A 16,759-nucleotide genomic window follows, 5' to 3' on the forward strand; every position below is an offset into this window, starting at 1 on the left:
TTCTTTCTTTTTCTACATTGCTGGTGTTGTTGTATTGGTGACAAAATGTGAAGCAGCAATAATGAAAGATAGCTCAACGGCGCCATCTTGTGGGACAACAGAAATATTCTGGGAGCTACCAGGTAATTGAGCAAAGTTTTTTTTATCCTCAACAATAAAAATAAAACAGTCAAGTATGATATTATTAAATTGAGAGTTACCTCCACCAAAATATAGCCTGCTGAAGTCAGTCACTCTGTCTGCACATTCACACATATGATCTTTAAACAACGAGCTCTAACTTGTGAGGTGTTTTTATGTGGACCACGTGTTTTGTCGGTGTTGATGACGCAGCCAGTCATGTGACCAGCTCTAGCCACTGAGGTGTGCAGGGCGTGGCCTGTCTCAATCCGTTTTTCACAATGAAAGCTGTCTGTCACTTTTGCTGCCGAAACTGATCTGCATAAAAAACTTCACACAGCGGCCTCGTAGCGCTTCGTCCGAGGAGATGATTGTGTTTCTGCTGCAGTTTCTGTCTGTCTGTGGAAATAATAGCAGGCCGACTCCGTGCACCCATCGTCATGCATCCGATGCCTGCGTGCTCCGTTAGCGGCGGAGACATATTTGACTGTATACAGAGAGGAAATGTTGAGCAATGTATACACTTCCTTCAAGATGATCGATCAGTCCTCAAGCAAAAAGGTAGGAAATGAAAAACAAACACACACACACACATCATAAGCGTATTGCTCTTTTATACACAGCATAATTGTGGCAACATGCTTCCTGCTGTGTTCCTGACAGAATATAGCCCACAGATCTTTAGCTGTGATCTGTCAGTAATTTCCTCTTTTGCTCCTTATGAAAGCAGAAAACTACTGGGGAACACAGTTTACTAGTGAACAAGGGCAAATTGGCATAATAGCTTCACATTTGAACTTTTTGAAATCTAAATGACACAGTCTACTCTGCTCTGGATATGTCAAATTGTACATTATGTTGGTTTCAAATGACCACTTATTATCACACATTATCATGTGGTTTCCTCGTGTGATTTTATCACATTCCCAAGGGGGGATTTGTCCCCGCTGCACCTCCTTTGTGAGATGGTCTGGCCCAGATCTAAATGGACAGATGCACTGACAACACAGCAGAAAGTCACATTGTGCCAACAGGAACTCTAACCCGAACTCTAGAGTGTCAACAGTCACAAGGCAAACAGATGTTTTGACATGTGCATTTATGCCTAACTTATTAATCACGGTGACTGCAAGTTGTTTTGGTTGTTTTCAAACCCAGCTGGATGTGTTTGTCTTTACCTAGGCTGGGGTGGTTTTACCCCCCTCCACTACGCTGCCCTCCACGGTAATCGTGCCCTGGTCGACCTCTTTCTTAGTAATGGGGCTGACCCTAACCTGCCATGTGATGCAGGACAGACAGCTTTTCATTTTGCCTGCAGGTGAGCAGTACCTGCATTGAGATGTTATTCAAACACACCCACATTCTTGAGGCGACAATGTCTTGATGTGAGCAACATACTTTTTGTGACAGTTTGTGCTTTTGACTTCCATTAGGCAAGGGAACATCTATATCATACATCAAATGATGCAATATGGAGCTGATTTGCGTATCGTAGACCTGCAAGGAAAAACGTCATTGCATCATGCAGTGACTGGCGGCAACATGTCAGTAGAAGGAACAGCACATCACTTGTCTTTTGTCCTGTGCAAACACATTTAAATTACAAATAGATTTTGCATGCACTAACTGTTAGTTATCTTTTCCAGTGTTGCAGTGCACTGTCTGTGGGAGACAGGAATGTTTCGGTTCTCAGACACAGACATGTACCAGGTGACACCACTTCACCTGGCTGCATCCACAGGCAACACAGAAGAGGTGCGGTATCTGCTCAGAGACCAGGTGAGATAGAGACTTCATTCACTCACGCAATCAAATCCTCCAGTTGACTAAAGGTATAAAAATAGTCGTGACATTTTAACACTATATGAAAATGTTTCTGATCGTATCTGTTTGGTACTTTCAGAATTAACAACAATCGTACTTTCCGTAGTTTTTAGTCAGTTTTATCTTGTTTTGTGTTTTGTGACGACACATTTACAGCAAATAAGCTCAGCTCGAACACAACATACCACAAAACAGCTAAAACTCCAAGTAAGTAAGCAACATTCTAGCTAAAGATGCTCATGTATTGGTTGACGGGACAAGAGCTAAAGCAGAGTTAGAACTGCATTGGGCTTATATGGACCAGATGAAATAGAAACACCACTCAACGGGGATATTACTGCTGCTTGTCTGTTGGATGTGTAGGTAATAAGCAACTGTTTGGTGACACCATAACCAGCAGTCTGTTTTGCTTTGTCTGTCTTTCTTCTTTTTGCCATAAATGTCATAGTTATTATTGCTCATTGCAGCAGGGGTCAGTGTATGCTACAATTTTAGGTGCTGTTTAAACATTAATAACATTAATGTTTTGTGGGGCTGATGAATTGCATCCCTTATGCTTGGATATGGGACAATGTTTGGTGCTTTTGTGAAACGGGGCCCACTATAGTGGATCTTTGCAGCTGTTCCCCTCAGCCCTCTCTTTGTATTTCAGAGATGTAGCGTGGATGCAGTTGACCAGCAGGGAGCGACAGCGCTTCACGTTGCTGCAGAGAGGGGTGGAGTGGAGGTATGCTGGACACTGCTGCAGAAAACAGGATGCAGGATGCTCCATCAGAAGAACCACAGTGGCCTCACACCACTAGATCTCAGCAAACAGGGGAAAACATATAGGTGAATCTGCTGTCTCTAGAAAAACCCGGAAGAACACTGACAAGCAGCATAGAATAGAAGCTTCCTTCAGTACCTTTAAAATATCCAGTATGTTTGCATTTCCAGGTTACCTTTTCCTCTTGGGATCCTGATGCTGATTAATATATTGCTACACTGTGTATTTTTCTCTAGACATCAGCAACTCACCAAACTACTGAGTCGGTACATTAATGAGCCCATACACCACATGCCCAGAGAGTCTCATGGTAAATATTTTTGTGTTGGGCGATGATTATAATGATAACAAGAGTACTGTAGCAATGAAAGTTGCATTGTGTTTGTGCGTGTGTAGAGAGTGTACATTACATGCTTGTACCCTTGTCTTTTCTCCTCAGTTTTATACTACTGGACGCTGTTTTTTCCAACTCTGAGTGGAGCTGCCATCCTGCTGATAGCAGGGATGTTGGGAGGATATGGTGGTCTAATTTGCATTTTTCTATTCCCATGGCTGGCCAGAAGTATTTTCACACAATACCACCGCATGACCACATACCAAAGGTTTGATAAAAGTAGTAGTATAGTAGTAGAGTATGTGACATGTTCATCAGTCAATTTCAGTTTTTTTAGACAGTATCTGTCCTCATTCCAGGTTGCCCAATCCGATCTACTTGGGAACCCTGATAGCTGGCTTGTTCCATTCCCTGCTGTGTTTCTATGGAAAGATAATGCCTATTATCCTTAACAAAAGTATTTTCAAAATGTCCTCCCCTTGCATATTATTGGAACATTTGGCATTTCTGCCCTGCTGACAGGTATTCTCCTGTTATTACTCATTGTTCTGGATATTGAATAGTATTTGGTGCTGATTATCATGTCCTCATTCCCTATGGTTCCTAATGATAGAACCACTCTCAGGTCAACCAGTACTTTGACCAGCTCTTTAGTTCATAATATTACCTGTGAATAGTCATGGTCCACTGAGTTTTTGTTACACGCGGACTTGTTTTCCAGTGCCAAGATAACAGTGTATTTTAGATATAATTATCATAGCATTAATATCAGTGGTTCATGGCATGAAAAAGTTAAAAAGGTAAATTGTATACTCATGTTCTCTGGTACATTTGTTCCCTAAATAAATGGTTTGCAATTTGGATACATTACAAGTTGAAATGTAAATTTGTTGTTTTTGTGTAGATTTTTTCAATTACAGTAGTTTATCCTTAACTTTTTTAATGTGTGTGGCCAACCAGTGCTTTGGTCCAGGTATCAATGGTTCATTTCTCTCTAGTCCTCGGCTTGTTCTGTAAGGTTCTGACTCAGGACGCTGGGACAGTGGACAGAGCAGGTGCAGATCCTCGTTTCTCCTGTATTGCTGACCTGGTGGAGAACAACCAGAGCCCTCACAAGTTCTGTCCTTACTGTGAAGTAAGACATTCACGCTTGTTATGTGTCAGAGAGCACTGTTATCTTTGTTTTCCAATCTAGAAATGTGCACACAGCTTTCCATTTCTTGGTGTGTGCTTTCACCTTGTTCTCTCTAGAAAGTTCTTAAACAGTATTCTGGTGATTATGGCTAAAAGTGAAATGAGCAGTAGCTGTCTGACGTGTAGGAGCTTTGGAAAGTTGCTCATTTGTGTTCTTCACAAGCTTAAGCATCTAAGACTTTGGATTGTTTTTTATTGCTATGTTGTTGTCTTTCCAACCCCATCTTTGTTTCCTCAGCTGTTTCAGCCTGACTTCACTAAACACTGCAAGCTGTGTGACGTGTGCATTGAAGAATATGACCATCACTGCCTTTTCCTCAACCGGTGTGTCGGCCGGCGCAACCACCGCATCTTCCTCATCTTCATCCTCTCCATGCTGATTGCCCACCTTCTTTTTGTTGCCACGGCAACAAGTTACCTGTACGACAAAAAGTCAGCAGGCAGTCACAGCTTGTCATTATGGCTCACATTGTTAGGGGAGGAGTTCTGGGTCGCAGTTATGATGGTTATGAATGCACTGACACTCGTGTGGGAGGTGTGGCTACTGACCGAGCAGTTTGATGCCGTCGCCACGGGAACGACCACCTACTTCAGACAGTGTGAAAGATCAGCACAACAGAGGTCAATAACACAGCGCTGGGTTATAGTGCTGTCGTTTCTGCTGGAGGGCCGAAGACGGGTGGGCAGCGGAAAAACAAGAGTGGACAAAACTGCCATTGACATTTAAAACTGTTACTTTTTCTTTAATGCATCTGTTTTATTATCACTCCCTTACAAATAACCATTCTCAGTTTTAGTCTTTAGTGTGCGCTTTGTAATAATGTTCCCTTTAGATTAATGTGCTCTCTAATGCCATATATCTAATGCCATATGATATGTTTTGGGTACATCTTAATATTCTATTTTAATATACAGTAGGTTTTACCAGTTTACCAGTAAGTTTTTAGAGACCTCCCTGAAGATAGTGATATGATTACAATGTGCTGTGTGAAGTACTGGATATTTCCAAAACTAAATACTATTCTTGATATTGTCACTTAGAATAGCTGTGCAAAGCATACAGTAGATCAGATGTGTATTGATAACATTTGCAAGTCCTGTGATTAGCTAGTGATAATGGTTAATAGCAGGTGCAATGAATGACTTTGTTCCTTGCATAATGTCATTACCTCTCCAACCTGCTCTCATTCATTTGTGCCATGACACTTCCTCTGCTCTCACTAATGGGACATGCTCTTTTCATGCCTTTAATTACACACACTCATTTCCTATGTGTCCCTCAGGAGTACATTTCTAGATTATAGATGATGTTCTGCACACCCCTCAGAGTTTGGTGTGTCTGGACTATGTGAATGGTAATCTCATGTGATTTAGTAGCTACCGTCCAGCCTGTTATGCATATGGAGTAAGATAGGTAAGATGAGTGCATGTAAGCCTGTGATACTGAGTGGTTTAGTGTATTTCTCTGTCTTGTGTCAGTGTTACTGTATTGAACTGGCTGCCACTTGTCATAATGCCAGTATGTTTTATATGTGCTGATATATTTTCTCCATTTGGTAAAACCAAGACGATACCTCATTTGTGCCATGATTTTTTATGCTATAGGAAAAATAGGTTTAATAAAAAAAAAAAAAACCTCTTCTCTTTCATTTTATTGTGTAGTTTGAGAGAAACAGGCTTTTAAGAGCTATTCAAATTCAAACCTTATGACCTTCCCTCCTGATTTACATAGGCAATTCACTTACAGCCAGAGTATTGTATTTTTCTCTGTCAGAGCAGGGAAGATACAGTGTACAGTAATAACATTTCAAGAAGAGACTTGGGGTGCTTTACCCAGAAGTCAGCCATTTTCACTTCTCCATCAAGGCAGTTCACTTCCTGAATGAGAGCCAGATAGAAAATTCAGAAGAGGAGAACAGCAGTGTTATATTGCTCTGTAAAGCACCACCTATCACAGCAGCTGATTTGGACTAGATGATGCCTTCTTGTACAGTACAGAGAGCCTGGCTACATGCTGGGAGTCGTCTGGTCGGCCTATCCAAGTGACATGGCAAGTAATACTCGCATGATTGTCTTTATTTCCTTCCTTATATCACAGTCTATTCACATCAGCATTCCTCAGGCACACGTCACTGGCGTGTTAATAATGGCAACCATAGTAGCCCTTTCTCCTTGGCTATGTGAATGTTATTTGATTTACTTCTTACTGATTATCAATTAGGTGGGGGACTGAGATTTCAGTCTTGTCATTGTTTAAACCTTCAGTGTGTGTGTGTGTGTGTGTTGTGACTCTAGAAATGGCACCAGTGGAGAAGGATAGACAGTTCAGATGGGTTTACTGCAATGAAACCTTCCAGGATCTCTCTGTGTGACTGGAAGGGATTGGCAGGTAAATTTACATTTTTTTTTTGTTTTGTATAGATATCATCAGCCAAGTTAGAATCTATTGTAGTTTGATGCTTGTGATCTAGCAGAAGTCTCATATAATCTTAATCATGTGTTTAGATTTATTTATCTATATATTTCTCACAGTTAATTTTAATTAAAAAAAATTCTTATTAGAAAGCCCAGTCAGACAGACAGAGTAGGAACAAGATCCTGACACCTCTGAGTGCTGTGACTTTCAACATACACATTACAGAGTGTCTGAGTAGTCGAGAATGTTTGTTCAGATAATCAAACTTAGCCTGAATGAGTTAAAACTGGGTCAAAACTAGTTTTTAATACATAATGATGATGCACTGACATGGCAACTTGCTCTGCATCAGACATTTAATGGTGAAAATGGTGTTAGTTAAATCAAATGTATTGATCTGAGGTTGTAGTAAAGGTACAGGCTAGACCATAATCCAATGTCCATGTAAAAAAACATGTAGGGCATGTGAAGAATTTGGAGCAATGGAGGAGATGATATAAAGAAATGTGTGACAAGACAAAGGATAAGCAGCTAAATATATTTATAGATAGTGAGAAATTGATACTGAAAGTGTGCAGCACAAGGCAGAGAAACAGGAGTGAGAGAGAGAGAGTGGGCAGGGCTCTAGGTATGTGAGAACAACAGCACGCCGGGCCAGTGGGACAGAGAGGGAGAATGAGATGAAAGGAAGGAGGGGAGGAAGAGGATAGTGTGTGGTTAAGTGCTTTTAGGCGTGTGCGTGTGTATGTGTGTGTAAAATGAGTGTCGGACAGTGAGCCAGGCAGGAGAGATGCTTGGATAGAATGAGAAGTAACAGGGCGAGGCAGCAGCGAGAGTCTCTGAGTGAGTGTGGTTGAGGACTAGTGTGTGAACAGAGGGATGCAGTCATGTCTCTGTGAGAGGGAGCAGCACAGCAACGGTAACCATGCTGAGCCCCAAGATAAAACAGGCACGCCGGGGTAAGCGCAGTCCCTCCTCCTCTTTCTTGATCCCTCCTCTGTGCTAAATATCTTTTCTGTCATTCCCTCATTTCTGTTTTTTTACTGTCCTCTCTGTCCGTTTCTTTCTTCTTTCCTCCTCTGCAGAGCTCCACCTGTCCTGTCTTTTTTGTAACACCATTATTGTTGTCAGTGTCCATTAATAATGACATCAGAAAGGTGCAACAGCACCATATGTGTGCTGAATCTGCACTCCGGGGGCATTTGCATTAAAGTGATTGCATTGTTGTCAGCACTGACCCGGGTTTTCTTGAATGGTCTGGCTGGTTGAGGCTTTATCTGCTGTGTTCACTGAGAGTTAACATGCACTAGAACAGGGTGATGTAATCCCTTATGTCTCTTGATTACATCCCCATTCCTATAAGATTTGATCATGAAGGAGATATTGTGGATTCTAATAAACATGGCTGCTGGAAGGGTAGTCTCTGTATTGTGTCATGTTAACACTAGAACACAGGACTACGTCTCTGTTTGCTTGGGGTTTACCCCAGCTTTAGGCTTGTGGTTTCAGCAGGTGACAAGAGGCTAGATGAAAGGTGGTGAGAGGAATGTATGGCCCTCTCTGTAAATCACAACAGCTGACTGTCAAACATAGTTCGTCTAACCCAGTGTAAAATCCACTTGTGACCATCGAAGTTAAGATAACACAAATGCATGCCTCTCATATGACTGTAAGATTAATATGGAAGTTGTAAATCACAACTTCCATATTCACTGAGGTTACCATGATCCAGAGTAAAAATACATGTTGAGCTCTCCATAGCACATGTGGTGAGTTCTAACATTGCCAAATTATCTCAAGGAAAGCGCCCAGTATTAGTTTTTATAGGAGTGTCCACATTATTTATTCACGTCTATCGGACTAGACGTAAAAGTTTCTAGTTGTATTTAGATAGGGTCATTGTCTTGTTTTAGACCAGACATAAAAAATTATCATGAAAGATGATGGGAAGTGGAAGTGTCTCTTCTTCCTCCTTCACGAGCAGTTGGAGTTGGAGATTACAGTAGTCAGTTTGCTTAGTACGTTTTGTGCACTTGCCATCTCTCATTTGCTGTAATGGTTTTCGTCCTTGATTAGATTCCCAGCTATGCTCTCCTCTGTCCTTTTTGTGCAATGTTATTCAGGGAAAATTCAACATCATAGAGCTGGATCTAGATCACTCAGAAGTTTAGAAATCAGGACCGAATCTTAAGCAGTTAAGGCAGAGTAGTAGAGTATTTTAAGGATGACATTATTAGCACTATGTGGTTGAGGCTTCTCTCCATTATCTGTTTTCTTAAATTATTATCATTATGAGGACATTTGAATAAATAATAATGAGTTTTACTCCTTAAGTTATGATCCCTTTGAGGCATGGCGTGCGAAAATTACCAGGAAGATTATGCCAAATGTATTTTTCATTAAGCTGAATAAATTTTTATCCTGCACCATGTTAATAATCATTGCAAAATATTCTTATGATTATTTATAAGTTATTCTAAAAGGCTATCAATAACTTTTAGTTGTGATGCCCACGTATAGGGAAAATTCTATCTCTAATTTACAGACTGCTATGTTACTATCCAGTAGCAAACAAAGTAGTTTAAATGCAGTAAATGCATCATTAATAAAACAAATGTAATTTTACAGTAATATACAATGTAATATTATTGTATAACTATAGTACTGACAAATCAAATGACTGTGGCCATTTTGATATGTACATCTACTTTTCAGAGGTTTATTTTCTTGAGTACTGTACTATTTAGATGTTATATTTCAAGCAGCAACTTTGCAATCTTTACTTAGTAGAAAATATTCCACAAGAATTATTGCCACAGTAGATATAGAAAAGATTTTACATTATCCAAATACAGGATATACTCAGTATATACTCTGTTTAAAATATACTGATCTTTTAAGAATAAACTACCCAAAAGTACATACATGTAAAATAGTTAATTAGTTGCACAGTAACTACACTGTTTACACATCAACGCATCAGAAAAAAACTCAGTAATATAATATAGTAATATAAGTTCTGCAGCCATGAGAGAATTATTACCTTTTACTTCGATTGACTTTAAAGACATTTTGATAAAAAAAAATGTAGGTACTTACAAAGTTACAATTATAAATCTTCAAATTCAGAATGGAATAAATTATGTTTACATTGTGGTGTTGCTACAAACACTACATAAGTGATCTGAATGCATCATCCACCACTGATTATCACTGATGAACTCATAAAAAAGCTCATGATAAACATAGTGCTTACTGTAAGTGGGTATGCTCTCCCTTTTTTTTTTTTAAAAAAAAAAGGAAGTTATGCACTTTGAGGATGATCATTTCCTTTAAAGGTTAAAATGTGATCAGTTTTATCTAAAAACAGTTATTTGCTGACAACAGACAAAAGGTTCCTCTCTGAGATTTCCTGGCTGTTTTTTTAAAGGTATGAAGCCATGACTGTTGTATTTATAGATCCTGCACTGTTTTTGCAGCCAGTACACAGTTGTGCTACTCTAGTCTTTTTACTTCCCAGCAATCATGACGGTGCAAATGAAGGACATCCAGAAGGCGGAGAAATAAAAACGTCCAGACAGAGAGCTGATAAGCAGGAGAGCGAAAGGAAACAAGACAGAGAGACAGAAAGAGAGATTTGAGTTCAGGTCCTTACAGATCTGATCTATCCTGCTGTCCTCAGCAGAAAGTGAGATGCAATTAACAGGAAAAAAAATACCATTGATTTCTCTCTCCTCTCCCTCTGCCTTGTGTTTATCTCTCTCCTCCCTAACTCCCTAGGGATCTCTTTACTGTCGCTGTTTTTGCTCTATATCTTTGGCATAAATATGCTAATACAATACATGCCTGCAATCAGTCTGTAGCAGTTAAAAAGAGACCTGATCCAAAGCAAATATAAACTCTGTACAAAATGGAGGTCGTGTCTTCATAGATTCACTTAGGAGAAAATCTGTGGGCTTATCTGTATCCATGGGAGACTGAATAATGATTGTGAATGGGTGATTCATTTAGAATAGTTGTAAATCAGCAAAAAACAAAAAAAGAAAAGAAAAAAGCCCCAAAATAATAATATGTATCATCTGTCTTTGTTTAATGCTTGTAATCCTGTAAGTGCACTTAACCCCACTTTATCTCTATGTGTGTGTGTGTGTGTGTGTCCATGCAGCACGGTCCAAGAGCATGGTGCTTGGAGAATTGTCTCGGGTGTCCAGGCCCTGCTCTCCTCTGGATCAGGAGAAAGCACTGAAGGCAGGCTGGCTGAAAAGACAGCGGAGTCGCATGAAAACCTGGCAGCTGCGTTGGTTTGTCCTGAGGACCGATGCTCTGTATTTCTACAAGGACCAGGATGAAACGAAGGAACAGGTGAGACTCCTAAAGTAACACGTGTAGATATAATACCATTACCTGTTGTCACCTGTTGCCCCTGGAGTCAGCACTGCTGTATCTTTTTATTAATTTGAAGCCTGATACATATTCAAGCTTCATGAATTAAACTCATTAGTATTTTCCCCCACGGGCAGTCGATCCATTATGTGTTCTCCAACACTGAAAATAGCTTATTGATTCCTTTAAATTAGGCGACAAAATACACTTTGTAGGCCTCAAGTAATTTTTGTATAAAGCTATACCTGGATAGGTATCTATTCATCTTTTCCCACACTCTGCATTAAAGATAGTGTGTTGTTATTACCCTGGCACACACAAACTGACAATGTGGTAACTAGCTGTCCTGTGGTGCTGTAAGTACTTAGTATATGACCTTTGAACCTCTCTGCTGAAGGGAGCAGAAATGCAAGTAGGAAGGACAAGTGGAATAAATAGATGAAGAGCTGTTTCCCTGAGTCATTCCTCCCTCCATCATCATTACCTCCCTCTGTTGGACCCTCGCCCAGTAGCCAGTATACTTGGAACTGATAATGTTGTACACACACTACCTGTCCAAGTCCAGAACCACTAATTGATTCTTGTTTGGACCTTAAAAACCATTTATATAGGTGTTTTTCTCATGCTTGTCCATGTGTCTGTCTGTGTCTGACTATGTCATGTCTTTCTCTCCTTTCTCCTACAGGATAGTATTCCTCTTCAGGGCAGTCAAGTCAACGAGCTGCCTGCCAATCAGGACGAGCCCGGTCGACACCTTTTTGAAATAGTTCCAGGTAAGTTGGCATGGGGATAACTTTCCTGTGAAAAGACGTAGTGAGAAGGTCTGGTTTAAATGATGCTGAACTTCCTATTTAGTACTGAGACACAAGCAGAAAAGCCACTGGGTTCACTTTTATTTTTGCTCACGTCATTTAAATTTAAAAATAGTCCCAATCCTGACATCACATAGAATTTCCCAAAAATTCGCAAAACTTCTTAAGAAATTCTGCTAGTATTGTATATATAACAAGTTATATCCTCTGCATGTGTACCCAGTAAACCTCATGGACAACAGAAAACAGAAGTGAATCAATAGAGTGACTCACAGGCTGTAACACATGCAGAGCAGCAGAAAGGATGCGATTGCCACAGTCATGTATCTGAGAATTCAACAATGACATTTCTGCTCTCTACAGCATGGAGTTGGTATGATTACAGTCAGAACAGGGAACAGCTTGTACAGCCCCGACCATAGGCTCCGCTTGGATTAAAGAAAGAAATAACTTGGAAGTTGTACTTGCACAGACATGAAGTTGATAGTTGTACGATATGAGACCTGTTATGTAGTTGATGGTTGTGAAGGTTGTGCCAGATTCACCTCAAGGGTTGGGTGCCACTGCTCATCTGTAGCACCTGTTTTCTACTAGCACTACAGGTTCCACGTGAGTCATCACTACAGCAGGTTGGATAACACCCTGACAGTTAACCCTTAGGATCAATGATGATAAGTACACTTTTCTCAGCTTTGACTATCAAAGAGGAGGGTGTATTGAGGGAATAAGGGAATCCTCCCACATTATAGCACATATGAAAGCAGATTCAGCTGTTGAGGAGTAGTGTATAGTCTGCTCAAATACATGTCTTGAAAGGATTGACAAGATCTTGATGTGTAATTTCACTTTTGCAAGTGGCAGCGTATAGATACGCAATAGAATAGAAAGGTGTAAAAAATGTTTTTCATTACAGTTTAAAACATTTTACCATAGTGATACTTGAGTCAGTTTTGTACAGACTCTTCTTGTACCAATTTTAAACGCATTGTAATACTATGCTAAATTGATTTTAAGATCTATTTAACTTTAACTTTAGTGCTGAGTGTCACTATTTGAGGAACAAAATGACTGTTGAAAAAGACACAGAGAAAAGGGTCCTGAACAGAAAGAGAAAAGAGACTGAGTGAGAGACCTGGTGCAGTTGCTGGTGTCCACAGGGAATACAGTTCTTTCTGGGTCATTCCTCTTACACACATCACACTATGCACCACAGTGCAGGACTTAGTAATGAATGCAGGTACTGGTACATAACCTACACAGCAAGGCACATGCAACCAAACCCACTTTCGAAAAACCTCTGACTTTGTTTTTAAAAGATTCCCACCAGTACAAATGTGTTGTGATTGTGAGATTTATAAATAGTAGAGTTAATGATTTTAGAAATGTAGGAATCTATTCATTTATTTAAAAGAAAGCTGTTATAAAGTCACACTTCACATAGTGTAATTAAAGCTAAACTAAAATAAACTAAATGTCAAACTAAAATGTCAAACCGGGTGGTATCCAGCTGTGTGCAGCCAGAGGAAGGAGAAGCAGAGCTGCACGGCTGAGTCTTTGTACTTTACAGGGGTGCCCAAGCTAATAAGGTTATTGATAATACTGATCTTTCTATCTGGTATAACCAACTTGTTTTGTTTAATCAGCATAATAATTAGCAAAATGACATTGTAATTTCTGTAAACTGGTATCTCTTCTGCGTATTGTACATTGGTTTCAAATTTTTTCCTATTCATTCAGAGAGCAGTGAAATATGATATATGTGATTTTAGGGGCCGCTGGAGAAAAGGATCGAAGAGGTATAACCCACGAATCCTACTTGCTGATGGCCAACTCTCAGAGTGACATGGAGGAATGGGTCAGAGCTATTCGTAGAGTTATATGGGCTCCACTTGGAGGAGGTGGGACTATTAAACTCACACAATAGTAAACATCATTTAACATTCTAAGCTATACATTTATTATTATACACCATATTATCATGTATTAGTTTAATTATTTGTGTTGCTGCAGGTGTCTTTGGACAGCACCTAGAGGAGACCATGTTGTATGAGGCCCAGTGTGGTCTTCAGCGGCTGGTCCCTGTACTGGTCGAACAATGTGTGTGTTTCATACGTGAACATGGGCTAGAGGAGGAAGGCCTTTTCAGGGCACCGGGACAGACCAATTATGTTCGAGAGCTGCAGGGTGCATTTGACCGTGGCGAGAAGCCAGTGTTTGACAGGTGAGACAGTGGGAGGGGGGATTTTATCTACAGCAGAATCCCAAGCTATAGCATTCAGTGCTGGATAGTATTCTTCATGTCCACCCTTTGTCTTACAGTTCCACAGATGTCCACACAGTGGCATCGCTGCTAAAGTTGTACATACGGGAGCTGCCAGAGCCTATAATCCCATTCTCCAAATACACACAGTTTCTCTCTTGTGCTCAGCTACTTACTAAGGATAAAGGAATGGTAATTAAATGTTCTCTTTGCTGATATATTTCTAGCCTCATGCTTTAAGAGTTAACAGGTATTTCTTCTTGTTTAAGGGCATCATAGAGCTAAACAAACAGGTAAAATCCCTTCCTCAGGTCAACTACAACCTCCTAAAATATATCTGCAAGTAAGTAAACACTGACTTGATGTCAACTTGATGAATTGATAGTTGTTGAACACACTCATATCAGCGGGGTGGGGGTTGGCTGTTTCACTGCTCTTTTTTTTTTTCATTTCTCCATTCACTTTGAATGACTGAGAATTTGTCACCCTGTCATTCAAGAGAGATGACATTCATTACTCCCACATCCTCGTCATCAAGGGATGTGACATCACATTGATTACTCTCACTGTGTATAATTGCATGTCTTCTCTGCCTTCTACATCTCAATAAACACCATGAGCTCAGCCCACACAGCAGCTAGAAGCATGACTCAGTCCCTTCTTTTGAGTTTGTCCTAAGTTTTGAAATTGAATGATTAGAACGAACAAGGGGTTTTTAATAGCTGTGCAGTCAATCTTTTGTGGAAATACAGTATGTCATGCTCATACACTGATTCCTGTCTGCTCAGGTTTCTGGATGAGGTTCAGTCTCACTCCAGTGAGAATAAAATGAGCGTTCAGAATCTGGCCACTGTGTTTGGACCAAATATCCTTCGGCCCAGAGTGGAGGATCCAGTTAGTATGATGGAGGGTTGGTGATCATTTCAGCATATGTTCATCTCCAGCAGAATTTGTGACAAAAAAAACAAAACAATCTAATCTAATACAAAGCCATGAACTATTTTAAGCAGGTGTATGTGTGTTTGGTATCATTAACAGGTAGTTCACAGGTGCAGCACCTGATGACTGTGCTGATCAGCGAACACTCCCATCTTTACCAACAGGACGAGCCAGAAACTGAGACCAAGATGTCTCCACAGCAACAGCAGAGTGTTATCCAAAAAGGAAAAGTGGGATGGGTCACGCAAGACGACACTGGTCACACACCTTCCTCAGGCACAGCCTTCAAAACCTATCAAGAGAAACCCAAATCTTCTGCCCCTTCTACAGAATGTGGGCCAACTGCACCAAGCTCCATCGCACCGTATGAAAAGGACCAGAACGGTCAAATTGACGTGAAGGGCAAAAGTAAGACAGAGGAGAAATTGGATAAAAAAGCGGATAGCAAAACGGACGAGAAAAGTGGAAGTGATGTAGCTGGTAGCCCCAGTAAACAGTCTAAAACCCTGCCCTCGTGGAGGTGCTCTTTCAAGGGCAGTGCAGCATCGGGGGGAACCAAAGGGAAGATAGGGGGATCGGCGGGGGACGTGTCTGCAGCTGGTGGAGGCAACTGGCTGATGAATGGCCTGTCGTCCCTTCGAGCACACAGGCGAACCACCTCATCAGGTGAAAGACTAAAAGACTCTACTCTGTCTCTGAAGGATTCAACCCTGTCCCTTAAAGAGACCACTCTTTCACTTAAGGAATCACAGAGAGACTCTAATGAAGACTCCTCTCGCACATCCCTGTCTTACCGAGCCCTTCACCAATCCCACAGAATGTCTGCCTATGACAATGTTGCCCCCTCTAGTCTAAGCCTGCCTGCTGACACCTCTGTCTGGACCTCCTTTGACATCCCAATGACTGAGCCAGAGGGAAATGATAAGGCAGTAAATATAGAGCAAGGTCAAGAAGAGTCCACAGTGGTGAGAGACAGTACAAATACTCAAGATCACAGTGCAAGTGGTACTGAGGATGATCCTGCTGGAACATATGAAACTAACAAGCTGACCCAGCTCAAGCAGGAACTGAAGAATCAGAGGATGAGCTATGAAGCTAGAATTCGCAGGTAAGAATAAGTTACTTGTCCTTTCAAATAGCTAAGTAAAATCAGAATCATGGTATTTATAATGTCTTCTTTTTCGAGGTTGGAGGAATCCTGTTCTAAGTACCAGTCCCAGGTAAATAACCTTAAGGAGGAACTGGACCAGGAGAAGAAGAAGTTTCACATGCTGGAGATCCGGCTCAGGAACTCAGAGCGGGCGCATCAAGATGCAGAGAACCGAAACGTTCTCCTCCAGAAAGAGATGGAGGAGTTCTTCAAAACCCTGGGAGATCTAACCACAGGAGCAGCACGGACCAACTAAATCAGACCAACTTGCCTTCACCTGATGCATCAGAGGAGGAGGAGCTTGATTACTGGGAAGAACAGCCACCCACAAAGCTTTGAAGACCAAATACCTCTGGTGCAGTACTACTTGCCATTGTGTCCTCTTTAGTACGGCCATCTTGTGCCTACACTGACCAGTGCCGGTGCCAAATGCAAAATCCTCTGGACCAAGCACCTCTCATTCTATCATTCCACAAAATTCTTTACTATTACACTCAATAAGCCATGTAGCTGATTATTTATTGACTAAAATCCTCTGCAAGAGATCAGAAAAAGCCTTAT

At 40.8% G+C, this 16,759-nt stretch overlaps 2 protein-coding genes across 3 annotated transcripts; both read left to right on the top strand.

The window, feature by feature from the left end:
* The first annotated feature begins 388 nt into the window (after nucleotides 1–388).
* si:ch211-223a10.1 (palmitoyltransferase akr1) lies at nucleotides 389–5,866 on the top strand. The gene is made up of 10 exons (XM_026356493.1): nucleotides 389–681; nucleotides 1,303–1,438; nucleotides 1,554–1,664; nucleotides 1,767–1,899; nucleotides 2,597–2,775; nucleotides 2,947–3,020; nucleotides 3,150–3,312; nucleotides 3,404–3,486; nucleotides 3,989–4,179; nucleotides 4,477–5,866. Exons 1-10 carry the CDS (start codon nucleotides 561–563, stop codon nucleotides 4,963–4,965), a joined length of 1,680 nt encoding a protein of 559 aa, XP_026212278.1. The 5' UTR covers nucleotides 389–560; the 3' UTR covers nucleotides 4,966–5,866.
* A 219-nt stretch (nucleotides 5,867–6,085) lies between these two features.
* arhgap22 (Rho GTPase activating protein 22) lies at nucleotides 6,086–16,730 on the top strand. Of its 2 annotated transcripts, XM_026354653.1 has the most exons (11): nucleotides 6,086–6,288; nucleotides 6,534–6,627; nucleotides 10,820–11,016; nucleotides 11,723–11,810; nucleotides 13,619–13,747; nucleotides 13,860–14,070; nucleotides 14,169–14,301; nucleotides 14,379–14,452; nucleotides 14,898–15,019; nucleotides 15,148–16,156; nucleotides 16,235–16,730. In XM_026354653.1, exons 1-11 carry the CDS (start codon nucleotides 6,250–6,252, stop codon nucleotides 16,452–16,454), a joined length of 2,316 nt encoding a protein of 771 aa, XP_026210438.1. In that variant the 5' UTR covers nucleotides 6,086–6,249; the 3' UTR covers nucleotides 16,455–16,730. The 2 variants fall into 2 exon arrangements, with proteins under 2 accessions (XP_026210438.1, XP_026210439.1); XM_026354654.1 differs by lacking the exons at nucleotides 6,086–6,288; nucleotides 6,534–6,627 and adding an exon at nucleotides 6,977–7,613.
* The last annotated feature ends 29 nt before the right edge of the window (nucleotides 16,731–16,759 follow it).

The sequence above is a fragment of the Anabas testudineus genome, chromosome 15 (assembly GCF_900324465.2).
Source record: "Anabas testudineus chromosome 15, fAnaTes1.2, whole genome shotgun sequence".
Lineage (NCBI taxonomy): Eukaryota > Metazoa > Chordata > Actinopteri > Anabantiformes > Anabantidae > Anabas > Anabas testudineus.